Source organism: Exophiala mesophila (genome assembly GCF_000836275.1).
Source record: "Exophiala mesophila strain CBS 40295 unplaced genomic scaffold supercont1.6, whole genome shotgun sequence".
In the NCBI taxonomy this organism is placed as follows: domain Eukaryota; kingdom Fungi; phylum Ascomycota; class Eurotiomycetes; order Chaetothyriales; family Herpotrichiellaceae; genus Exophiala; species Exophiala mesophila.
This window is the reverse complement of record NW_015622509.1, coordinates 412,219-435,580: the sequence shown is the minus strand read 5'-3', so window position 1 is coordinate 435,580 and position 23,362 is coordinate 412,219. Positions and strand designations below refer to the sequence as shown.

The 23,362-nt window shown below is 50.4% G+C and overlaps 12 protein-coding genes across 16 annotated transcripts; 5 read left to right on the top strand and 7 right to left on the bottom strand.

The window, feature by feature from the left end:
- Positions 1–11: 11 nt before the first annotated feature.
- Positions 12–1,596, bottom strand: PV10_08077 (uncharacterized protein). The gene is made up of 3 exons (XM_016373054.1): positions 1,141–1,596; positions 768–1,068; positions 12–702 (listed from the first exon to the last, which is right to left on the bottom strand). The coding sequence occupies exons 1-3, from the start codon at positions 1,426–1,428 to the stop codon at positions 365–367; spliced, it is 927 nt and encodes a 308-aa protein (XP_016219965.1). The 5' UTR covers positions 1,429–1,596; the 3' UTR covers positions 12–364.
- A 443-nt stretch (positions 1,597–2,039) lies between these two features.
- On the bottom strand, positions 2,040–4,657 carry PV10_08076. Of its 2 annotated transcripts, XM_016373052.1 has the most exons (3): positions 4,124–4,657; positions 3,160–4,020; positions 2,040–3,103 (listed from the first exon to the last, which is right to left on the bottom strand). In XM_016373052.1, the coding sequence occupies exons 1-3, from the start codon at positions 4,124–4,126 to the stop codon at positions 2,972–2,974; spliced, it is 996 nt and encodes a 331-aa protein (XP_016219963.1). In that variant the 5' UTR covers positions 4,127–4,657; the 3' UTR covers positions 2,040–2,971. The 2 variants fall into 2 exon arrangements, with proteins under 2 accessions (XP_016219963.1, XP_016219964.1); XM_016373053.1 differs by having other exon boundaries at positions 2,040–4,020.
- A 251-nt stretch (positions 4,658–4,908) lies between these two features.
- PV10_08075 (uncharacterized protein) lies at positions 4,909–7,353 on the bottom strand. The gene is made up of 2 exons (XM_016373051.1): positions 5,858–7,353; positions 4,909–5,803 (listed from the first exon to the last, which is right to left on the bottom strand). Exons 1-2 carry the CDS (start codon positions 7,024–7,026, stop codon positions 5,722–5,724), a joined length of 1,251 nt encoding a protein of 416 aa, XP_016219962.1. The 5' UTR covers positions 7,027–7,353; the 3' UTR covers positions 4,909–5,721.
- A 371-nt stretch (positions 7,354–7,724) lies between these two features.
- PV10_08074 (uncharacterized protein) lies at positions 7,725–8,048 on the bottom strand (the record flags this gene model as incomplete). The annotated part of the gene is made up of 1 exon (XM_016373050.1): positions 7,725–8,048. The coding sequence occupies one exon, from the start codon at positions 8,046–8,048 to the stop codon at positions 7,725–7,727; it is 324 nt and encodes a 107-aa protein (XP_016219961.1).
- Positions 8,049–8,147: 99 nt separating this feature from the next.
- PV10_08073 (uncharacterized protein) lies at positions 8,148–8,876 on the bottom strand (the record flags this gene model as incomplete). Its single annotated transcript, XM_016373049.1, has 6 exons — positions 8,148–8,162; positions 8,214–8,339; positions 8,392–8,543; positions 8,599–8,694; positions 8,744–8,781; positions 8,833–8,876. 6 exons carry the CDS (start codon positions 8,874–8,876, stop codon positions 8,148–8,150), a joined length of 471 nt encoding a protein of 156 aa, XP_016219960.1.
- A 1,292-nt stretch (positions 8,877–10,168) lies between these two features.
- On the top strand, positions 10,169–10,577 carry PV10_08072 (uncharacterized protein; the record flags this gene model as incomplete). Its single annotated transcript, XM_016373048.1, has 2 exons — positions 10,169–10,378; positions 10,437–10,577. 2 exons carry the CDS (start codon positions 10,169–10,171, stop codon positions 10,575–10,577), a joined length of 351 nt encoding a protein of 116 aa, XP_016219959.1.
- A 277-nt stretch (positions 10,578–10,854) lies between these two features.
- PV10_08071 (uncharacterized protein) lies at positions 10,855–11,616 on the top strand (the record flags this gene model as incomplete). The annotated part of the gene is made up of 2 exons (XM_016373047.1): positions 10,855–11,257; positions 11,306–11,616. 2 exons carry the CDS (start codon positions 10,855–10,857, stop codon positions 11,614–11,616), a joined length of 714 nt encoding a protein of 237 aa, XP_016219958.1.
- Positions 11,617–11,846: 230 nt separating this feature from the next.
- Positions 11,847–13,080, top strand: PV10_08070 (uncharacterized protein). Its single transcript, XM_016373046.1, has 2 exons — positions 11,847–12,059; positions 12,257–13,080. The coding sequence occupies exons 1-2, from the start codon at positions 11,975–11,977 to the stop codon at positions 12,883–12,885; spliced, it is 714 nt and encodes a 237-aa protein (XP_016219957.1). The 5' UTR covers positions 11,847–11,974; the 3' UTR covers positions 12,886–13,080.
- Positions 12,919–14,441, bottom strand: PV10_08069 (50S ribosomal protein L3). The gene is made up of 2 exons (XM_016373045.1): positions 13,562–14,441; positions 12,919–13,495 (listed from the first exon to the last, which is right to left on the bottom strand). Exons 1-2 carry the CDS (start codon positions 14,394–14,396, stop codon positions 13,362–13,364), a joined length of 969 nt encoding a protein of 322 aa, XP_016219956.1. The 5' UTR covers positions 14,397–14,441; the 3' UTR covers positions 12,919–13,361.
- Positions 14,442–14,635: 194 nt separating this feature from the next.
- PV10_08068 (uncharacterized protein) lies at positions 14,636–16,031 on the bottom strand. Its single transcript, XM_016373044.1, has 2 exons — positions 15,471–16,031; positions 14,636–15,418 (listed from the first exon to the last, which is right to left on the bottom strand). Exons 1-2 carry the CDS (start codon positions 15,547–15,549, stop codon positions 15,093–15,095), a joined length of 405 nt encoding a protein of 134 aa, XP_016219955.1. The 5' UTR covers positions 15,550–16,031; the 3' UTR covers positions 14,636–15,092.
- A 460-nt stretch (positions 16,032–16,491) lies between these two features.
- On the top strand, positions 16,492–18,258 carry PV10_08067 (uncharacterized protein). Its single transcript, XM_016373043.1, has one exon. It carries the CDS (start codon positions 16,688–16,690, stop codon positions 17,546–17,548), a length of 861 nt encoding a protein of 286 aa, XP_016219954.1. The 5' UTR covers positions 16,492–16,687; the 3' UTR covers positions 17,549–18,258.
- Positions 18,259–18,521: 263 nt separating this feature from the next.
- On the top strand, positions 18,522–21,393 carry PV10_08066 (polynucleotide kinase 3'-phosphatase). 4 transcript variants are annotated; one of them, XM_016373039.1, is made up of 7 exons: positions 18,522–18,787; positions 18,832–19,432; positions 19,498–19,795; positions 19,911–19,971; positions 20,272–20,417; positions 20,497–20,613; positions 20,672–21,393. In XM_016373039.1, exons 1-7 carry the CDS (start codon positions 18,709–18,711, stop codon positions 20,735–20,737), a joined length of 1,368 nt encoding a protein of 455 aa, XP_016219950.1. In that variant the 5' UTR covers positions 18,522–18,708; the 3' UTR covers positions 20,738–21,393. The 4 variants fall into 4 exon arrangements, with proteins under 4 accessions (XP_016219950.1, XP_016219951.1, XP_016219953.1 ...); XM_016373040.1 differs by having other exon boundaries at positions 19,911–20,417; XM_016373042.1 differs by having other exon boundaries at positions 19,498–20,417; positions 20,497–20,512.
- Positions 21,394–23,362: the final 1,969 nt, after the last annotated feature.

Here is a 23,362-nt window from a genome sequence, read left to right as displayed (position 1 = left end):
CGAGACACATGGCAGTCGTCCAATATAAAACCTTATAGTTTGTCTACGATTGAGCAAGCATATACAGCATTCTCTCTCCCTCATACCGTTGTCACATTCACTGACATTCAAGGATTCTGTACATCCAGATTATGTACAACCTGTTCTTGTGTCCTGACAACTCTTCCTTGTAGATCTCTTTCAATCTGCAACTTTTCCAAGTCCCGGCACACCAGCCATGATTATCACTCTCTCCATTCCTTGCTAGCCTCTCAACTGCTTTGAGACGACTAGCTCCTCCATCACAGTCGAACAATACATGCTGACTTTGAGAAGACCCCCAACAGTTACGGTCTCGTGCCAGAGTATGTTCTCAGGAAGCCGCCTAGTCACGTTCAGCCTGTGCCGGAGATGACACTTTCACCTCCTTATCAGTCGATGACCTCAACAATGGCCTGCCGCTGGCCTGCTGTAAAGCGACATTAGGCCGGAGCGTTGACTTCCACGGTTCGACTATCTGAGTCTCAAGGTCGTCGTAGTCCTGTCCTGGATTGGCTGTCATCCAGTTGAGCAGCTCCAAAAGGCGATAGTATCCTGCGGCCACAAGGGCCCCCAACGCCGGTCCTAGCCAGTATATCCACTGGTAACTTGGGAAACTATGAGCGACGACGTCCGGGGCAAATGCTCGAGCTGGATTCATTCCTGCTCCAGTGTAGTAGATGCCTTGTCATTGTCAACATTGATCAAACTTTTGACTGCTCGAGTCTCAGACAGGAAGGGATACTCACTGCACATATGACCAATGAAGGTGGCAATACCAATACCAATTGGGGCCAGATACGTCGCCTTGTGTTTGACTGCAGCCAGCATGACGACACTGAAAACCAATTGCAGGGTTGCGAACATTTCGACGAACAAGCCCCGTGCCACGGAGGCGTCACCACCTAGCCTCACATTGACGGCCATAGGCCCCGGCAGAGTCGCTGACACGGCCGCGGCAGCTGCAATAGCGCCGATCATCTGTGCCACAAAGACTACAACACCTCGAGAGGCAGGGATTGCCCCAATAAGGACAAGCGTGAGGGCGATCTAGCGACAGTATCAAGATATTGATTAGCTCTCTCAACCCCTATCAGATGACAGAAGTCCAGTTGAACCTACCGCAGGGTTGAACATTCCTCCACTGATACGATAGAACAGCCAGACATTGACAGCGACAGAGCAGCCAAAGCCGAGGGCGATGAATAGGACGGCCAACAGGTTGGGTGGCCCGTTGGGGTTATCGGGTACCGGCGTATTGGCGACCTGGGCAATGGAAAAAGCGAAGAAGAGAAACAAGAAAGTACCGGCCAGCTCGGACAGGAAGATGACGAGGTAGTTGCGGTGGGTGTCTGACAAGGACCCCTGGATCGCTTTGGAATCGAGCCCGAAACTTCGTTTGACAGCCATATTATGGAAAAGGTGTACAGTTGAATGTGTTGGCGTTTGAGCAAAGCCTTACCGACTCAATCGAACCCTCCACGAGGAAACACTGGATATTCCAAGAGAAGTGAAGAACAGCTGGGACCATCATCCCAGCAAACCCCCTCTGGTCTTTATGTCTCTGACAACACCTTGTCATGCTGGTGGTGGAAGAGAAAATGCAGCACGGGTTTTACGTGAATTATTTGACGAATGCTCACCGTGGCTGCATCCGTCCAGACTAACGACGACGATCTTGCAATCAGAACTTCTATAACGAGAGTAGGGCCAATGAAGAAAGCAGTTTGGTTCGCTGGAGAGAGCACAGGGCCATGAGCAGGTCGGAAAATTAGGCTTCGGACTCAGCTTGCATGGTTTGTGTCCTGGATGTTTAGGTTTTCTCGGTTGCCGTTAACGGCGTTTTGGGGAGGGGGGGGAGGGGGGGGAGGGGGGATTGGAATGTGGTGTCAAACGAGACATGTGCACAACGCACATATACTCCGTAGTCAACAGACGGTGCTGTCAGTAAGCAAATACCTTGCAATCTTGACTTGACGACTTGACAGAGGCTCCGCAGGTGGCAATCATTGGTGGGCATTGGAATGAGAAAAATTCTTCAACTTCGACGACGATAAAAGGTGTGTCAATTCCATCGCACCTTCCCTCAGTCTTCAAGACAAGCCCGTTCCTTCCCTTTTCTTAGGCCCGCACTTAGACTATTAAACATGCTGACATGTCGAGATTTCGTCGTATTTGCCTCTTGGGTGACAGTTCGACATGTCAACATCCATGCACCAAGTGATCCGTGCGCTGCTGATATATTGGAGCAACTATACTAAAAGTCAACGTTTTCGGCCTTGCCGACATGGTTTGTTATTGGTCAATGAGTCAACCATCTCGATCCATCAGAATATCCCGAAACAGCTGACTCTGTAAACATTCCTCTCCAATCGTTTACGAAGTCTGTTTCAAGTGCGTGCGGCTCTTCTTTCATATGGTTTGCGTGTGAGTGCCCCTCCCTGCGACATGGGTGGTATGCTTGTGGGATCATGAATAGTAACAAGGTTCCTCCCTGTGAGAGAAATCTTAGGTCCCAATAGATGCTGATGAGCCAAGATCACAATCGCCAGGGTCCAAGTGAGCATTGAAAATAGATTGATAGAGGGTCTCCTCGCTTGACAGAAGATCTGCATATAGAGCTAGAGTGGGTATAACCTGCGGCGAATCAACACTGGAGTCGTGCTACAATGGATGTTGTCTGTGCTTCATCAAACCATTGCAGGCCTGTCGAGTCCTGCCTGAGAAATATTCCGACCATACCTTGTCCACCTTTACGCCGTATGGGTTGAACCCCACTCCTGACCTGACCTCTGACAAGATGAGAGCTCTTTGTACATCAAAACCTGGAAACACAATATACACCTCGCTAAGCCCGTCGAAAGTCGTAAATGCTGTTCAAAATGCTCGCTATCCGCCTGGGAGGCGGCGCGAGCCTATGCATGGCCTCTCCTAGTCAATGTCAAGTCAGACATCAACCGTTCAGCCTCCCCACTATCAAGGCGTTGACGACATGGCCCTCCTTCCAGCCTTGTTCCAGAAGGGTCAGCTTGTCATCGAATATTCGGCCAAGATAGGCGATCTTGATCTTGGCTTTGGGGGGAACCTGCAGGCGATTAGTATGAGACCTCAGCCAAAGGGGGAAACCGGCGTGGTACTCACATCTGTCTCATCCCTGATCCTTTGGGACAAGGCACCCACTCGCTGATTCCTACCCAGTGGCACAATCACATCGGGCCCACCACGGTCGCTGAGACGACATTTGACTTTCAATGCGTCCTTTTCCACCGCGGCTTTGCCCTTTGCTTCTTTGGCCTTTTCTCCATTAGAGTCTTCTTGGGTTAGGCTGGCATTTCCACCCTCAGCAGCCTCTAGTTTGGCAGCAATGACATCGACCTCACTGCTCCCCATGACGGTTTGTCCGTCTTCATCGGCATCTTCAATAACATCGACAGGGTCGGAGACCACTGCTTCGGGGATTTTGTAGAGATTGCCCATTTCATCGTAACTACCGGCCTCGATACGGCCGGTTGGGAGTGTGACACCCAAGGCATCGAGAATTCCCTGCGCATCTGCCAGATCGCCCTCCCGCAAGCATTCAAGGACCGATTTCAACCCGTCCCATACTTCTCTTCTCCCTGTCACTCTTGTCTCGAAGAACTCATATCTTTCTCGTTGCAGCTGTGACCGAGTCCAGGTTCTGCCTGAACTCTTCCATTCTTTGGGTGGTTGGAGTGGGAGATTGTAATGCTCGGCGAGCGAGGGCGTCCTTTGGTCTTGCCGTGACCTACCATGGGCATGCGTAGACTGACGAGGGGTGGAAAGAGCAGATCTGGAGGTTTCACTGTGATGGATGGAGAGGCCCGAGGCAGGAGGAAACGTGCGAACTTCTGCGTCATGTGAGCCGCCGTTGATGGCCGTCTGCGAGGTTATCTCCTGGGACGCATGTCGCACTTGTGGCGCAGAGTTGGGCCGGCTATGTTGGGCATTTTCTGGGGTAGAGGGTCTTGATGAGCAGCACCCCTAGAGACAGATATTCATGTTAGCATGGTGGATGGAATGACGTCTCCAAGCGTTGATCGTGTCATGATAACACTTCTGCACGACGACAAGAGTCACAACGTACCATGGCTCAGTTCATCTTGTGGTGGCCACCGAAACAGGTTTTGGATGTCTATTGCAGATTCGAGAATCGATCCCAATCAAGTCTTCATAGAGAGCGACCGAACAGCCAAGGGCGCGATAAGACGGTGGAGAAGTGACCCAAGTGGTGATGGTCCACGATGCCAGGCGAGCGACCAGATATGTTAGCGGAGGGCGAAAAGGTCGAGTGTATGTAGATGACAAGGCCCAGAGGATTGAGAAGGTAGTGGGCTGGGCTTTAGCACATGGAACAGTCTAATAGATGGCGCTGAAAGTTGAGTCGTGCAGAGGGCAGCGTGCAGGGCAGCGCGGCGGTTGAGTGCTCGTCATCGAGGTCGAGGCTAAAATTTGCAGGTCGGAGGCGAGCCAGAGACGAGTTGGAGCCAAGCACCAAGTCGGGGCAACACGAGGGTCTAGAGCCTTTAAGGTTGAACTGGCATGACAAGGAGTCGCCCTAAGGCCGAGGGGCCTCGCTGCTGTTCTCGCTCTTCTCGGTGAGGTGGAACGGTAACTGACTCATTCCGTTCCTACCACGCCTGCTCTCAGTGCTCATCATGCACCTTGCGCCTTATAACAGCATCTATACGTAAGCCTATCCACACCTGTGGTAGGCGTTTACTCCGTGAGTGACAAATCCCTGAGGGTGGATCACGCCTAGAGCCCAAGCCCCAAGGCTCTATCGACCTCCCTGGGAGTTTCCTGCGCAGAGGCACTTACGGAGTATGTACCTCCATATTATTAGTTGACTATTATTATCAAATTGTCATTCTCCAGACTCCAACCCCATATTTCGAACCACCAGCTCCAATTTTATTATTATTAGGTCCATTCGACTCCATCCAGACTTTAGAGACGCATGGCAATTGTTGCCACTCAGGGTCGTCGACAAGAACAAAAGTCGAGTTGGCCTGTCGCTGTATCATTCCAAGCAAAGCTTCGTCTTCTGCAAGTGACTTTGGAAGAGCCCACCGATCTGTGCCCTAGCCACGCTGGCGAGGTGCGGTCGTTGTCATCTGTGCCTGTGACCTGTCAGACGCAAGATTCTATCAATGCTTTCCCACGCGAGAATGCATGTGCAGGTCAATTCGATCCTTATGACTTTGTCAATAATGACAACAACCAATGGCATCCATATAGACTCCCCACTCGACACCTGATCACCTGATACTTTTGATAAACAAGTTCTGCCCATCTCCATCCCACTACACCCATGAGCGTTCGACATGTCAGAGATGGTGACTTGTTAGCGCCAACAGACCGACAAGGGCTCAACCTCTAACTAAAATCTGTGTCTGCTTATCTTCAACAAATCTGTAGTTTGCCCAAGGACTTTTAGTTCTAAACTCGAGAAGACTCGTGACCTTTTGGATGTATCACGTGTCCACCTGCAACAATCTATCGCAAAGCTCTTCGAGGGTCAATTAGGATTATTCCATTGACGTAAAGGGAGAGTCGACAGTTTACAAACGGCAGCCCACGGAGGATCAAAAAACAAAAAACCTTTCCGTTCAAATTCGTATACACATAGATTTCAACATACATGATTACAAACCTTGATCCGTCAAACGCAATCGCCGCCTATTAGCGAAACTCGACTGCTGGACAGACCCCTCTGCCCCAAACGCCTTGCTTGCCTTCGTGCTTCAATTCCAGTTGTTGATACCTGTTACTTGGAAATCATTATGTGACCATCTCGAACATGACAAAGCTTACTCACCTTTCGCTCTTGGAATGGAAATAAATTCCACTCACTCGTCCCTCGACTTGATTAAAGCAGATGTAATAAAACCCCTCGAAGCTCGCTCCTTGGATGCTCTTGAGTTTGTAGTCAGGAACCAGGAAGTGTTCCTTCCATCTCATGAAAATGTGTTCTTGCTGCCACCAATCCTCGTGGTTCGTGGGATACGCAAAGTTGATGTTTCGCTTCGCTTGGAGGCTGAGTGGGCGCCATGCGGGAAACCGAGCCCAGTGGGTGAGATCAGTCTTATCGCTGGCTCCCCAAGACGGGTCGCCCGTTCGAAAAGTGTAACGTTGATCTGGGCCGCCGATGATCTCGCCGGTGAAAAAAGTGGTCAAAGTGGGATGATCCGGTGTCAAGCCACAAATTTGTAGATATCCAGACATGCTGGCCTGCTCAATATCCACGGTGAGAATAGTCACTTCGACATTGTAGGTCTGTCTGTCTGATTGTTGCGTCCCTTTGAACACAGAGTAAGGTTGGAAAGTTGCTGAAGGATACTGCGGACGCAGACACCGGTGGGAGAAATTCTCATGTCCTTGATCGGCGGACCAGTTCAACTCTTGGTCAATTCTCGGTAGTCCTGGACTACTTGGTGTGCCACAGAAACCTCGTTTCCGATCTTGCACAGACGATGCAGGACTTGAAGAGTTGGAAGTTGTTGGTGACTTGTCGGCGGTGGCCACCGGATCGGACCTAAGCCCTTGCTCCATCCGCCATTGGTCGCCTGCTGTGACAGGGACATAGAATTCTGCTCGCGAGTTAAGCACATCTGAGTTGAGCACTTCTTGTTCAACTGATTTGTTGTTCAGATCGTCCGCCAAATCCCTCGAGCTTGCGCCGACCAGATTAAGGTCAAGATCTTGGTCTCGAGGGTTTGTACGCATTGTGTCATGGGTGGACTGCAGCGACATGTACATGGTTTCTTCTTGTAAATGCGACATTCCCGCAGCTGTATTATCACCGCTCACACCAACCGAAGGAGCTTCATTGTTGCTGCATGGCTCGTCTTGGATGATGCCATCGATTAGCGGGGCGATGCCATGGTCGTCTGACGGAGGAGTGGGAAGCGGGCAGGAGGCGCTCGGTCGAATTAAACTGGCCTCAGGTTGGGCACTGTCTGATGCATTTGATGCATGAGTTGGCATTGAAATTCAGTGGGCCAGAGGACTATCATATGGAAGGTTGGAGGCCAGTGGAGATGGGGTGAGCAGGGTCGAGTCGCAAGGTGGAAATCTCGGAAGGCGGAGAATCTCCGGCAGAGAAAAGTAGAAGCGACTCAGACGACTGCAGTCAACAAGGGCTGACTGGGAGAGCGGCGGTAGAGTCGTCGATGATGTCGGTTGAGAAAGAAGATAAGAGAAGGGGATAGTTGGAAAGACTCGACTGGAGATGATGGCGCGACAGACACACCAAGACCTCAAGGACTGGCAAAGACTGGGTCGATTACATGCGTGGATATGGGTATGGCCCTCGGGCTCATATCCGCGCGATGCGGTACTTTTTAAGCGGCGGACAGTCGGGGCAGGTCCCCCCCCCCTCCTCCTTTGACACTGTACTGTGGCTGGCACGGCTGGCCAGTAAAAGGTGCCCAAGGTATCCTGGGGGAGGAGGTCCTCTGCCGCACTTGGTTAGCAGATGCCGAGGTGACCAAACGCCGCCCCAAAGCCAGCCGCCCACCCGACGTCGGAGGCAAGACACTACAGCACCGCACATGAGAATTCTCCATAACTCTCTGCTAAAGACATTTTACATGATCCCGTGTCAGCAGTCTTGCAAGGCGGGGGCATATAAAGCGAAGCACTTCAGAAGTCCACATCATGTCGTCTTTTGTGTTTGAATCATCCTACATGCCGTTATGATTGCAATCACTGTCGTTTTCCCTTAAGGACGCCCTGTACTCCGACTTGGTCCTCTCCCACCAGACCAGATCGTGCAACCTTTGGTCTCGACAGTGACTGAGGGTATGCCTTGCTTGTCTAACTTTGGGATAACAATCTGCGTCTTCCCCTATTTCGAGTTGCTGGCATGTACAACAGAAAAGGACTTCGGTTCGTTCGGACGCTGCGCTTGATGTGCGCTGCTCAAGAGGTGTTCTGCTGGCATGTGGAGTATCGCAGCCAGGCCCAACAGCAATAGTCGGCCCCGGTCTGTCATCTCTGTGTTTCATGGCCTCGTTGTGCGTATTATTCCCACGGTGTCATTCAGTGCATGGCGCTGCAGAGCTTTGGAATCCCAAATGTATCAATCTGCATTGTTCCATTTGTGTTCAGATGGGTTTGATCTATAGCACTCTTGTTAGTAATCGCAGGTCCAATACTGGCGCTGAACCAACCTTGAAATGCAGCGATATGAGCGAAAAGACCAATGCCTTCAGGTCCTGAACTAGGTAGTAGAAGACACGCAGACCCTCCGGGTCAGCCGAATCGGACACATCCCCGAGAGAACCAATCTTTGCGGTCTGTAGCATATTGTTAGGCCATGGTCCATCATCTTGAAGGCTTCAAGAATACCTCGAATTGAATGTGATCGCTACCAAGCCTGATCTCCAGTTCTTGTCTGCCATCTTTGTTCTTCTGTGGCCACCGCGAATCGTCTTCTTTGGTTATTTCGCTGTCTTTGATGATGCGCTTGATCTCGGCGATGAGGAGGGAACTGACACACACTGTGTCTTTATGTTAGCTAGTTCGCAGTGAAGAGGATACCCTGGGGCCACCCACTCTCCTTGCGAATGAGTGAATCGTTGCGGTAATTGGAGTTGTTTGCATATCTCGCGGTCGCACTTCTCCCATCCCCAATCACTCGAAAATCAAACTCTGCTTGAGAGTCAACACGACTCCATTTGAGGCTGAGCAGTTAAAATACCAAGGAATTCATGACCAAAACGTCCAGAATGGCCGGAACTGCAACTTTTAGTGAGGGTCACTTTAGAAGGAGAATGCGACGTCTCGTACTAGTATCGAACGTAGAACGGTTCGTTCGAATTATCGGTGGTCATGTTGTCGGACGTCTTTTCACCGATTGATGAAATCACGGGGAGTGAAATTATCTGCGCCACAATCCACGAAGCGATATGTTTGGTGTTGAAGTAAAAGGCATATATGCCACGCAGTCCACCTCAGTGATCGTTTCTCGAAAATGCACCGTGAAAGATCTCTCCAGGCACGAAACCCGTTTTAGGAATAGTCGCGGGGCGTTTGGAGCGCTGCTTTAACCTCGAGGTCTCTTGGGAAAGTGGACCGAATCCATGACGTTGGACATTTCCTGGGCTTTTTATATTGCGGATTATAAAAATCCACGAGGTTGATAGGTACAATCACTGTCTCTTATGCATCCCAAGATGTACAGAAACATAGCCTATCCCATTCTTCATCGAATTTTTGGTCAGATTGATCTCCGACGAGGCATTGCTTATAGCATGGACTAAATGCCCTTGTCTTATGCGGCTCATGTGCTTTGCCGTGAAGGACATAGCCAACACGCTTGCAAGGATTCACCTTCAATCGAGATCTGAGTCCTGAGACATCCGCTGCGCTCTTGACGTCTTCTACAGCAGCATCGTCACAACGAAGTTCTCGCGTGTATCTATCGCGCTTTTCTGCAGCCAAGAAGGGACCTTGGGACTTGCCTTTAGGGGGCATTAGGGGTAACTTCAAGTAAAGCGATGCCCGGGGCCCCAGATCCGCCCCTAGTAGCAATTTATCCCCGCAGATCTTGCTTCTGCCTACTCGGATGATTTATCGCGGTTTGTCCTTAGAGACTTATCATCACCGTTGTGAAGTCTCCCATGGACACACATTCTCTGCACAGAGCAATGGCTTGGAACATGTGGGCATATCTGACGGACTATGTAGCGTCACTGCACCCCTTTTGAGAGACCAGCTTATAGCAAACACCAACACTCGTCTTGCTGGTCGTTCCTTCTCGTCATTGTTGGGACCATGGGACGCAAAACCCCACCTTCCCTTATTTGTCCACCACGGTCGCCGTATTCCATCAGGACATGTTGCTGAGCTTCCCGTCATCATATCGCTCCATGGATAACAGACCCCATCCGGATGCAAAATTACTGTCCTGTATGGAACGACCGAGACCAAGTGTCAGCCATGCATGAACGGCCTTGGCCTTGCCAATCTGATCCTACATGCGGGGGACAGGGGGATGGGACAATCACACTCCTATTCACCATTTCTTCAAGCTTTTCGGTCACCGCTCATCCTTTCAAGTTATTTCGCAAAGCTTCAACAAAAGGTCAACTTTCCTGGTTCCTGTTTGACCTACAGAGACACAATGTCGGCCGCATCAGATGAGATCAAGGGCCTTCTGGCCTTGCGTGACTCGTTGAATAGTTCAATCGACGCATTTATTGATCTCTCAAATGAGGAGAGGGCCCCAGGACCAAAGGTGAATCAGGCACGGCAGAAGATCTCTTCTGCCGCGAGAAAGCTGGCCACCGAGGTTGCAAATCCCCAGCAGGAAGCAACTGCTCTCGCCTTTGCGGTAAGCACATTTAAGACCGCCATGTTCAATTCGCCTCTGCTAAATACGATGTCTCCAGCCCTGGCTGAACGCAGTGATTCGAACTGCCCTTGAGCTGAATATATTCAACCTTCTGGGTACCTCAACTACCGCATCTGAGCTTGCAGAGAAGACTGGTGCCGACGAAGCGTTAATAGGCATGGACAAGACCCTCCACTGACCGTTTCCTCTGCTGATCATGAATCAGTGCGTCTTCTGCGAGTCTTAACAGGTCATAACATTGTTACAGAGATTGGAGAACATACTTATGCTCGCTCAACACTTTCTCAAGCTCTGACTGCACCCGCCACGGCAGATCTGAATAAGCATATGTTAGTTTCCTTGTCCGCCTGCTCTTGGCTGATACCTCCATTGTCATCTATGAGGGACTACTGTCGTATGTTACTAACGAGATCATCTAATATAGCTTTGATAGTAGTTGGGGATGCATTGGCAAAATGCCGGCATATCTCGCTGATATCGGCTATCAGAACCCTGAGCAGCCGGATAATACCCTCTCTCACTATGCTACCGGTACAGATTTCTTTGCTTATATCCGGAGCGATGAAGCTCGTCAAACCCGGTTCAATTCCTCCATGAAAGGGGCGGGCCAACAATTGGTCCAAAGCCCTGTACCAGCCGCAGCTCTCGATTCTCAAAACACCAACGAGGACGCGGTGCAAATGGTCGATGTCGGCGGCGGTATAGGTCAAGTCACTGAGAAGGTTATGCAAGAAAACTCGCATCTGAAAGGTCGCTATGTCTTACAAGACCTCGGGCCCATTGTTGAAGAGGCTCGTGCTAAACAGCCGAATTATGAGGTCGTCGAGTACGACTTCTTCACCCCACAGCCTATTAAAGGTATGCAGCCTTGATCATGAACGACTTCAGAAACCTGACTCTGCCCAGGAGCTCGAATCTATTTCATGCGACGCGTTCTACACGATTTCCCCGACTCCAAGTGCCGCGAGATTCTCCAGAATCAGATTCAAGGCATGGTCAAAGGCCATTCCAAGCTACTAGTCTGCGAAACAGTACTCCCAGCTACAGGCTGCAGTGGCTTCGAGTCACTTGCGGACATTAGTCGAACAACCTTCAGTTCGATGCAACGAAGTGAAAAGCATTGGAGAGCGCTGCTCGATAGCGTGGGACTGACCGTCGTCAAAGTTTGGCCTCCTAGAGGAGGTCCGTTTTCAACGATAGAGGCTGAGTTGAAGTGAGACCGACATCAAATACACCAACATCCTGCTCAAACCATAGATTTTAAGCAAGCCCAGGGGAATAGGAGAGGATACCTAAATTCAAGCGTAGAGCTCCACGTGTATGCTGGAGGTGAACGTGACAATGGACGAGAAGCCGATAGTCACGTGATATTCGCCACTCGGTAGGTTGAAGCCTTTTGTCTATCCTTTCAAGACCGTTGTCTACTTTGAAACTCTACCAGATACAGCCTCTGTCTAGGAATCGACACATATGTTGGCAAGACAAAATTGACGACAGTGTAGATCATCTTCAAGATTCCTTTATAGCCGAAGGCTGACATCAACTCTTGCGGAATTTCTGAGCAGCAAACGAGAAATGGCAACGACGAGGCTGAGGAAAACGTTCCACTACCCCGATGATGATGACTCGCACGGGTCGCACGACGAAATGGACGAGGAAGGTATGTTGAAGATGGTCTGATCGACTTGATTACTTCCCCTCTTGGCAGCGCGTGGACGACGGCGTCGATATATGGACATTTTGATCAATATGACAGTCCAGATGCCATGTTATGCTGTTTCCTTTCCTTTCGCTCCATCTGCATATTCAGTTCTATCTCCTACATCCATCATTTGACTGACACCCAATTCCTTCTAGAGCAAGAGACGCTGCTCACCAATCTCAGCACACGCGAAACCAAGCAGAATAAGCAATACGTAATGATTTTCAGCGTCCTGCCACTGGTGGTAATGCTGGCATTTCTGCGTGTCCTGGGCTTATCCACCAGCAGAGCCATGACCTTGGCCTGTATACTCAGCATCACGTCTTTACTCTTGAGCGCCTACATCATGTACTTTGTTCCGATAGGAACGCCGTTATTCGCTATTGTCACGAAAACGGCGGCGAGGTTCGGCATAGGGTCCCGCGACTCTGCTTCTCATCCTCATCCTCAGCATTACTCGCAACAACCACAGCAACGCATCGGGCAACGCCAACTCTTCACCATTCCTTCGCTTACGAAATCGGCTCCTCCGCCCCCGGACTTAGACACTCCGCTGGCGTTGGTTCTCCCGTACTTCAACGCTTTTATCTGCGCTCTCCTCGCACTAGTGGCCTTACGGTATCGTGCCTCAACCAACCCAGACATTCCCCAGGGACTGTGGATGGTCTTCTTGTTGCCCGCCGTGGTCTTCCTTGTGGTCTTGGTGATCAGGAATAGTATAGATGACATTCAGAGTGGATTGGGAGAGCTAAGAGGGTTGAAATACGACTTCAAAGGTGCATGAGATACCTCCACTATCAAGGAAATCGAAAGCATTGGGGCGCTCAGTAAATGGAGTCATGATAATACTGAATGAAGGTTTCACGACACGGATGTCTGGTCGTTCTAGTCTACGAACTGTCCCTCGTCCTCTTTCTGCGGTTTTGATACAACGTGTTTCTATAACATCCACCAAACGTGGCCCACGTGCCACCATTTAAACACCCGCTGAATTATGACGACGAGTACCACTTGAGTTTGTCAAGCATTCCTGCACCGGAAGCAAATCGATCGTCTCTTTAGGCTTCTGTGCAGGCTCTGGTGGAATCGTTGAAACACTACACGTATCAGATGCTGAGGTGGAGGTGGTGAAGACACACAGCTAGGAGATTAAGAGTTCAAGTGGCAAACATCCACCATACCCACAACGACGTTCCTGGGCCTTCAATCACATTCGGCGACCAACTTTGTCAATCAAGCGCACCTTGCCCTGTGATGTATTCAAGCCGGGATCGCTGCTGTGGCTTGTTGCTCGGGCTCTGAACCAACTTCTGCCGTGGTAGGGATTGTGGGCCATGGCTTCTTGAGGGCGTCCTGGATCATAACTAGACCTCCCTTCGGTCCAGATAGGCAACCTGAAATCTCTTGTGTTAGCACTCGCTTGGAAAAAAGGTGACAATTTCCAGAGCAAGAGAACTTACCCTTGACCACAACAATGCCGTTTTCAGGGTCTGTCTGTAGCACCTTGAGGTTCTGCTCGGTGTTTCGTTCTCCGCCCATATTTCCAGCCATCTTCTTTCCAGGATAGACACGACTACCACCTCCCTGGCCATTACCAGTTGAACCGATCGACCTGTGACTGAGGGAGTGACCGTGAGTTCGATCCTGCCCATGCATGCCCCATCTCTTCATGACACCAGCGAATCCCTTTCCTTTCGTGGTTGCCCGGGCATCCACAAACTGTCCCTCGATGAACCAATCTGCCTTAATGTGATGTCCGACAGGCAGAAGACCTTCTCGAGATCTGACACGGAATTCTCGAAGGTGTCTTTTGGGGCTCACGCCTTGAACGGAAAAATGTCCCAACATGGGTTTGGTCACATTCTCGCTGTCGCGAGTTCCACTTCCGACACAGACCGCCCAGTACCCATGGGTCTTTTTCGTCTTGTGGCTAATGACTTGATTCTGGTCCAGCTGTAGCACTGTACAAGGTATCCTCTTTCCAGACTCGGCATCGTAGATGGCGGTCATGCCTTTCTTGATGGCGAGTGCACCGGTACGTAAAGGCAGGGTATCGGATTTGATTTTCCTCTCGAAAGCAGCCGCCTGCGAAGATAATAAAGGTTGCAGGCCGGGAACATTGTTATAGGGACTAGCTTTGCGTCGCTTCTCGATTGCTCGAACACCAAAAGATCGGATTTGCGTAAAGGGAGAGGACTTGGTGAGAAGGTTGCGCGGGAGGAGAAAAGGAGGGGGAAGGGGAATGGCGACAAGCTTAGATGAAGACGGAGGCATCGTGATTGCTGCGCGCAGCATCACAAGGTGGCTGGTGGACTCAAATTCGTGGTTCTTTTGGTATCCCCAGACTTTTGTCAAGTGAAGCTCGTTTGGAGAAGTTTCCCAAGATGACTTTCTGCGCCAAGAAATGAAGGATCTCACGTGACCTAGCCTTGCTGGGGAGCTCTCCTTTGATCTGGGTCTACAGACACATTGGCGCTACCAACGGAGTACAACCACACTAACTCCATCAGTGACTAATTATAGGCAAGCCATTAGGGAGGCATTGACTTGTAGAAGACATCACATCCATTTTGTGGACAAGAATAAAGGGAGTTTTTATAATTTAGCCGCCCCAGGACCGTCATGTACCGTACACGTTGAGTGGGATATATACTGATTTTTTGAAGAGTCAAGCCATTAACAATCGAGCTTCTCGTGATTGGAGGTCGATAACGTCGTCGGCGGAAATCTGATGGCGTCTGGGAGTTGTGTCGGGGTCCGGCTTGGCCTGAGCTACCAAGACTTGCTAGGTAGGACTCTCATTCTCGAGCCTCTGAAGCAAGGTCTGAAAACCCTCCGAGGCTGACACCACCATGATGCTTTTGCTCAATCGAGACCTGAACCATGATTATAATGATATGCTGTACATCAAGGGGACCTCGAACACAGCTTTGCAATGCTCGAAACATAGAGATAGGGACTTTGATGCCCAGCTCCAGCTCCAGCTCCAGCTCAGAAAACGGAGCTCGCTCCACCTGTGCTCACAGCCTCGATCTCCTCTTCTGACCACGGTGTGCGCCAGAACCGCTTCGGGAGTTCGTTCCTGTCGAAATACTCTCCTTGAGCAGGCTGAACTGACCCTAGTGACCTCCCGGACTGCCCACCAATGGCGCCATATGTTCCATGACCGGATGTAGCAGCTTGGAATGGCGATGCGTGTCCATTGTTACCACCCAGGGGGCCGTGTTGTTGGGCCTTGGCCCTGTATGTGGCGAAGCTATCGGGGAGGGAATGAGTTGGGGAGGCTGGGTGAGGTTGTGGGCTGTGGTCTACTGATTCTGGAGGGTTGTTAGCGGCTAGAGCCATGAAGGAGTACGTGTAGGATCTTACTAGGAATACTTCGTTTCCCAAGGAACTTGATAGAGGGGGTACGGTGTTGAGTCGCTCGAAGGATCAGGGAGGCCCGCATCGTACAAAGATAATTCTGTCAAGCAAGCGGCGGGTCAGAGTTGTGAGGTGGGGGGTTTGAATAGGGCTCTAGGTGCGACTGTCGTCGAGAGTCGGTCTACGATGTCGACGTCGAATGCAGCAGTAACCAGTTTCTTTAAAGATCGTTGAGATTTGCTGTTGCCCTTATGGGGGAAGATGAGGTGGTTTGTAGGGAAGGCTGGAGGTGGGCGATGTTTGCGCAGGGTCACAAGGTCGACTTGGTTAATAGATACTCAAGGGTGTCGTAATTTGTTTTGTCCGGTTTTCGCAGCTGGCAAAGGTGTATCAGTCGGCGGGGCAGAAGAAACAAAATCCAGAAGGTCTTATCATGCTAAAGCCGGTTGGACAAAGTCAGGATGGATGGAAGAAAGTGGTTGTATGTAGCCAGTGCTGGACAAATTAAGCTTGTAATAAGAACGTATAATAATGTACCAATTGCTAGGCGGCTTCCGTGCATGCGTGCGGTGATGTGCGAAATCGGGGTCCAGAAGGCCTGCTTAGCTGTCACTTAATACCGGTTAACCACCGCTTAATACCACCATCTTCAGGCCTCCACCGTTCTTCCGTACATGCGCTGAAAGCCGGAAGCCGGTCCGAGGGCGCGGGAGCTTTGGGCATGACACTCCCCACGCCCCCCCCCTAAATCAAGGGTAAACGGGCCATTCGGACGAGGGCGCCGCAGAATATTTTTCTTTTCAACTTTCTCGTGACATTGGATTTTGTTTTGTGGTTCCTACCTTAGCCGCCTACCCAAGTCAACCTAATCCGTACGTACCGTCACTCCGCATACATGCCAATGTCCTGTGTGCCCACCTAAAAGAATTGGCCGTGCTAGGTCAGCCTTGGACTTTTGTTTTCCTGAAGCCAAAATCCGTACAGGTGGCATGACCACCTTCGCAGAAATAACGAGATAACGAACCACGATAATTTCTTGTTCCTTTGGAATCGACAGCGGAGACCAGTGGCAAGGACCCTACACCTGACTGTGATTATGCCACGCGTCTAATGCACAGAACTGGCATCGATTCAATCCCCACGCCGATCTGCATCTGCAGGAACTTGCAGATAATCACTATTTCATCCTGCCTCATGCAACCTACCAATAGACATCGCTGACTATGTATCCAAGAGAGATTCGGTCAAGCTTTCAACATACATCAGTCATGCATGAATTCGCTCTTTATGGCCAAGTGGCAAAGGATTCCCATCATCAGACACTTCAGCAACTCGCTGGCTTTACAAGAATGCAGCCAGTCGACACCCTGGAAATTCATCTCGTTTTCAAGGCGCGTCAACCAGCAGGCCTGGACAAGCTTCCTTCTGGCGGTGGTTCTCAGGGCGTTCTGCAACCTGAGATCCAACGCTATAGGAATATGCTCAATGCGAGTCTCTACTATGTGCAGCTTGTAGGTGAGGTGAGTCCCGCCTCGGCTAAATCGCAGAAACATGGCAAATCTACAGACAAAGACGTTGTCATGTCCGATGAGACGAACGAGGAGGCCGTGACTGTCCAGTGGTCACTCGAATTCAAAGACACGCCTGATGCAGGGAAACAAGCTGTGAGCACGAGACTCATATCACGTGTCCCTTTGAACCAAGGCAACCTCACCGAATTCCTCGACCACTTTGGCTATGACTATGTTTCAAGATATCTCCTCGTGGGTTCCAAATTTTACGATCACGATACCACTCTTCACGTGCACAAAATTCTCACTCTCCCTCCAGTATCAGCCAGCGCTGCCATCACCGAGAGGTCATATCTTTCCAACGTTTCGGAACTGAAGGAGCTCGATCGCTCGGGGAGTTACTTGGTTCAGGCTTCGATTGACGTTATCGATGGAAACAACCAGGAGCTCAAGGACCGCGCAACACGGCAGTTGCTCAACTTCCAGGAATCCTTGAAGGCCGCGTTCGACTTGACGCCGGCAGATCGATTGGCACTTGACACCAGACTCCCTTCAGCTGTTCGCAGAGTTTGACCATCAAGCATAATCGGACTCTGTGATAGACTCATTTGCTCTGGTTTGCAGACGCTCGGTATCTATGACAAGACTACATAAAGGTAGTGGTTCTGCTGACCTCCATGGATGTGGGCCAGGCGACACAAGCATACCTTCGGCCTCTCCGCTCAGCACAGGATTGGGCAGGTTATGTGCTGCGGGTTCAACCAGTGAGTGCATATGATGCCATTGAGGATTCCCGTGGTATTCAGGGAGCAGGGTCTTTGGCAAAACAACCATGATCCTCATCTCAGATTAGCTCCTCCCTCCAACTATAGGACATTGGGGCTGTCCCTACCCATTGCCGGAAGTATTGTGGCCCTCGATCCTCAAGCTCAATGTCTAAGCCGAGGCTTTCGCTCTTAACAATGATTAGATACCTGAGCTCACTACTGGAGTGACTCTCATAATGCGTATCACAACGCAAGCACGACGTTCTCACAAGTCATCCGATGTAAATCTTGACAGGACAATGTGCTCGATTCGGGCATCTTGAGCGATTTTCAACTGAACCTTTCCTGGATCAAATCAAAGGCGTAACAGTCAAACTACCTATTCTCAGACAATAGTCGTGGTTTAGTGTACCCGAAGGATTCTGATAGCGACGTCATTGCAACGCATTTGCTCAATTAGAATAGTTGTGTGATAAAGGACTTTTGTTCAGAACATAGCTAGGTCACTGATTAAATCACCATTCCTTGAGGGCAGGTGTGGCACTCATGCGGGAAGTCACGACCTACAGTTAGGACAGTAGAGAAGGTTTGGCTGCAAGGCTGACGCTGCCCTAAAACGCCAAAGGGGGCAAGGCTGAGGAAATCTCGCCCAAAGCAGCTTTGCCACCCCTCAGCCCCCCGCAGTGACGTCTTAGGCAGAGGGGGCTAGGGCCCAGGCGTGTTCTCGCCTTCCCCAAAACACCGAGATCGCGTCCACGAATTAACCATCAAACAGGCAGGAGCGATCAAGTAACCATATTCGTCAATCGACCTCTAGCACATCTCTCACTCAGCGACTGGTGCCTTCACCACCATCAAACAACGAGCCTGGCGTCAATCCTGCTGACGACATTGTCATGTCGTTGCATCCGTGGTTTGTTCTTCTCTCATCATATCTCTCGTAACATCTATCTGGTCGCATCCGCCATGAAGAGAGCTACTCCCCATTCAACCGGTTCAATTTCGCCTCCACCCATCAAGCGAAAGATCGATTCTACCACTACGAGTACGTTGATTCAAGTATGCCCCTTTCAAGCTAATTGATATAAGGCAAGGCCGTGGCAACCTTCTTCAAACCGGCTTCTCAAAGGCCTCCCGAGAACCTTATTTGGCGAATTGTCGAAAACAGCCTAGTCGTTGGTCGTTATAATCCCAATGAGAAAACCCAGGATGAGCCCAAGCTGCCTGTCAAAGTGGCTGCTTTCGACTTGGATGACACGATCATTGTCGCCAATACCGGTAGCAAATGGGCCAGATCCCCCACCAGCTGGAAGTGGTGGGATCAGTCCATCCCCGGAAGGCTGAAACAGCTGCATGAAGAAGGCTATGCCATCGTTTTCCTCAGTAACCAAGGCAATGTCAGTCTCAAAGACAACCCTAAATCTTTACAGAAGGACACGCCTAGTCTGGTCAACCTTAAAAATCAAATCACCTCGATCTTTCGACAGCTTGACATTCCACTCAGCTTCTATGGGGCAACTGCTCAAGATCGCTTCCGCAAGCCGAGGACTGGCATGTGGGACGAGATGTTGGACGATCTTGGTCTGCAGGCTGAAGATGCTGTAGACGTGGATGGCTCCTTCTATGTCGGTGATGCTGCTGGAAGAGCAAAGACTGATCAACGCAACAAAGATCATGCGCCCTCCGACAGGTACGACGAGTCACATTGGCTCTTCTAGGCAAATCGAAGGACACTTCTGATTAAGGAGAGTTTAGGCATCTCGCCGCAAATATTGGAATACGTTTCCAGACCCCAGAAGAATTCTTCCTCGGCGCTGCACCCGAACCATATGACCATGGATTTGATCCTCTCAGACACCTTGAACGAGCAGAGATCTCGCAAACGTCATCGGAGGTTCCAAAAGACTCGTCCACAGCGATGACATTCACCAAGAATGATCCTCAAGAACTAGTGATATTCTGTGGCTCGCCGGGAGCAGGGAAAAGCACCTTCTTCTGGGACGTTTTGGAACCTTTGGGATACGAGAGAGTCAATCAGGACATACTGAAAACGGTACGAACGCTTTCAATGTCCCTCTTTACCACCGTCCCGGCACAATCTCTCATTGAGCGATTGACACCCATCTCCTGCTGCTGAATGGTTCAGACAAAGACCTAACTCGTTACAGCGTGATAGGTGCATCAAAAAAACAAGGGAACTACTAGCAGCAGGGTCTTCTGTGGCAGTTGGTACGATTCCTCTCTTCATTTCAGCCTTCCATGCACCAGGAGGCGGTCAGGTTGAGACCAATTGACCACTGGTGGCTAATTGTGTCTACCTGCGGTACCTTGCCTACTTGTGTCGCAGATTGTGACCAGACTTCCGATGTATCCATCTGTCAAACCGCTACTGCAACCCTCGCCTGTCAACGCCTGTCTGACATTATCTCTTGCCCTTGGTGCCTCACATCATGCCTTAATCGACGTCTCAGGACGAGTTCAGCATCTCCGTTTCATCCTTGTGGTACACTGACCTGTGTGTGTTGACAGATAACACGAATGCAGACATCGAAACCCGGGCATACTGGGTCAAGCTCGCTCAGGAATTCAAGGTACCAATCAGGCTTGTGCGGTTCACGGCATCTTCTCGTCTGGCAGAGCACAATGACGCGGTCCGAGCCATGAACCTGACAACGGTACGTAGTTGCAACTAGGCTGCGAGTTTCCATGGCTGCACGACATTGCAACTGACACGATGACTTTGGACGGGATTAGATGAATCCGGAAGCTCGTAAGATGTTGCCAGGTATTGCTTTCAGAAGTTTTCTCCAAAGACTACAGGAGCCTACGCTCAAGGAAGGATTCAAGGACATTTACCGAGTTGACTTCCAAGTACGTTGCCCCGTGCGGTCTATCAAGTGATACTGGGTTGCTGACTTTAGTCGTTTAGTTTAAGGGGACCGACGAGCAGAAGAAGCTCTGGAGTCGGTACTGGGTTAGCAGGTTCTCTACCTGAACTATGTTCGCGAGTTGTCTCAGTCTACGGTCATCAGCTCATGATTTGGGCCTAGCGACATATAATAAAGGTACAGGCTGCACCCTAACATGTCAGCTTGTACGGATGCTCTTTCGCCAAACGAAGATGCACAAGATGCCCGAAAATTAGAATGTGAGAATCTCAGCCGTATCACGACGGCAAGAAGGGTGGCGATAACGAACACGAAGGCTACATGAAACGTGTCAGCCATGCCAACGAAACCAGAGACAACGAGAAGCAGTTGTCGACTTTAGATTTGAGCGAATTTGACGCTGTTCCATAGCTGAGTCAATCTTGTGCGATTGAGAATGAAAAGGGGTTGGGATCAACAAGATATTCAGTGTGTCTGAAGACCCAAAGGGCGAACACATGCTCTGACTCGATGAGCTACTATCGTAATGCAGATATTGAGCTGGAGCTCTCAGCTTTCAGCTTTGGAGAGAGAGGGGCAAGGACAGTTTTACAAGACAGGATGCCTCAACCCGACTGTATGGTTGAGAATGGTTCGTGCGCTTTTGCCACGAGGGTCTCGAAGAATACCACGATGGCGGTACGTACGAACGTGGTCGGTGCTTGAGCCAGCTGAAGGACGACGACGACTACGAACTTTGGTGGTGCCTGATGCATGAAAAGCTGAGGTGGCCGTTGGTGGCATGGCCTATGATGCTTTTGGTGTACAATTAAGGGTTCTGAGTGCATTGACTGCCTAGATGTCTGTGCGGCGACGAGCCAGATACTTGACCTACTCCGTAAGCTCATGAGTTCCACGTCCGCGTTCGTCGGCACTTTGTCTAGGCAATCATGCTTCAAAGTGGATCTACATGCTTTCTTGTTAAGGACATTTTGGGAGTTGGAAGGAGAGGTTTTCGAATTCGAGACTAGAGCTCGGGTGTAGAGCTTTGGTAAAGTCAAAGACCCCTCAGGCAGCGTGGCGCCAGCAAGAACGTAGGCATAAAGGAAACTAAAGGAAACTTAAGGAATGAACGTACATATGAGGAATGAAGCGGTATCGATGGTGGCACTCCAGATTGTGCCAAAATGCGTGGGGAGTGGGGAGAATGTGGACAAGCTCTGCCGTCTTCTGGTGGGATTTTCAAGGCCAAGCTTGCTGGGCGCTATCGATTGAGGCGTCGGTCGTGAGGTTGAGATGAGTCGAGGACGTGGTAGGACATGGTAATCCTGTCAATTAGATGGTTGGCAGCGACCAGCACTGCCAGGAGCCTCGAGATAAGAAGCCTTAGGTTCTCTTTGCGGAGGTTTTTCTCTCTCGGAAGTCTCCCACTACAGGGTTGAGGCATGGATTAGAGCGGATAGAGCGAGCGTCGATCTGGAAAACGCTTCCACAGCTGAGGATCGACTTTCCAGCCGTGACACAGCGGAAAAGATCGGCAGAGTTTATTTGACAGTCTGAGAGACGATCGCAAGACGTAGCACGTTACATGATGCGTGCCGTAGTTGCTGGGGTGAGGTAAGATGAATGCTCGGGGGGATATGTTTTAGTCTACCTAGGCACGGTTGAGACAAGGGTTTACGCAGTTGTATAGTAGCATTGCGGCAGGTATTGACGAAGTTAACATCCCTGGGGGTCAAACAAGGTTTGAAAAGAGTTAACACTGAGAGGCGACAGGAATGATGCTACAGAAGATGGCGTTTGTTCCTGCGGCCGATCAAGGGTGTTCCAGCCCCCCGGATTCTCTTTACCTGGGGGGTGTGCCATGACGACAGAACGGGCTGAACGGCTTCAGCCATGTACCAATACATGTTTCGACCGACCTTGCATTCACAAGGGCAATGACAATTGACAGGTGTCGAGGAGGGAGGATCCCGCAAATGGTGGACATGAATCATGGCTATCCGAAGATAGGATGGGGAAGTGGCAGTGACAGCGAGAGTGACAGAGGCAACGATTCTTTGACAACTGCGCTGAACAGAAGATATCAGGCATGAATAAATGGCTTTCTACGATACCTAGGTAGGAAACCGTACAGACTTACAACTTGATTACGCTACAAGACATGACCATGGTGGGCATGCAAATTTCAAGTTTGCCAACCACATAAAAAAAGTGTATACTCTAAGAAGCACGTTTTTTCCAACCAGGGTGACGATTTTGAGAGGTGAGAGATGGAGGGGCGGGAGCTCGGGCCTGCGGGGCGGCTTCAGGCTTCAAGGCTAAACCATGGCAAGTAAAGATCCGCCGGGGAAGAGGGACGGTAGACACCCATCAGGCAGGTTGATAAGGTACCGACAGGACAAGACATTCAAGCCCGGAGCCAACAGAGCAAAATGACTTCAAGTGTACCGGTTGTATTCGTAGCACCAAGAATGATTGTGTGAGAGTACAACTGAGACCGTTCCTGCATTATGACACCTCTCGCTTAAGTGGTAATAATAAGCATCATGGCATCTTTTGGGCCGGGGCCAAACCCTGCAGAATTCGCCCAATTTAAATCGGTAGTAGAATCGTTAGTCGGCCGTTGGTCTTGGTTCTAGCGGGAAGACATCTGATGAGAGAGAGCGAGAGACATGCTGGTTGAGCACAAGCGTCCATAACACTCATCCTCTGATCCTACTACTCTCTACATACTGCTACGGAGTACTAGA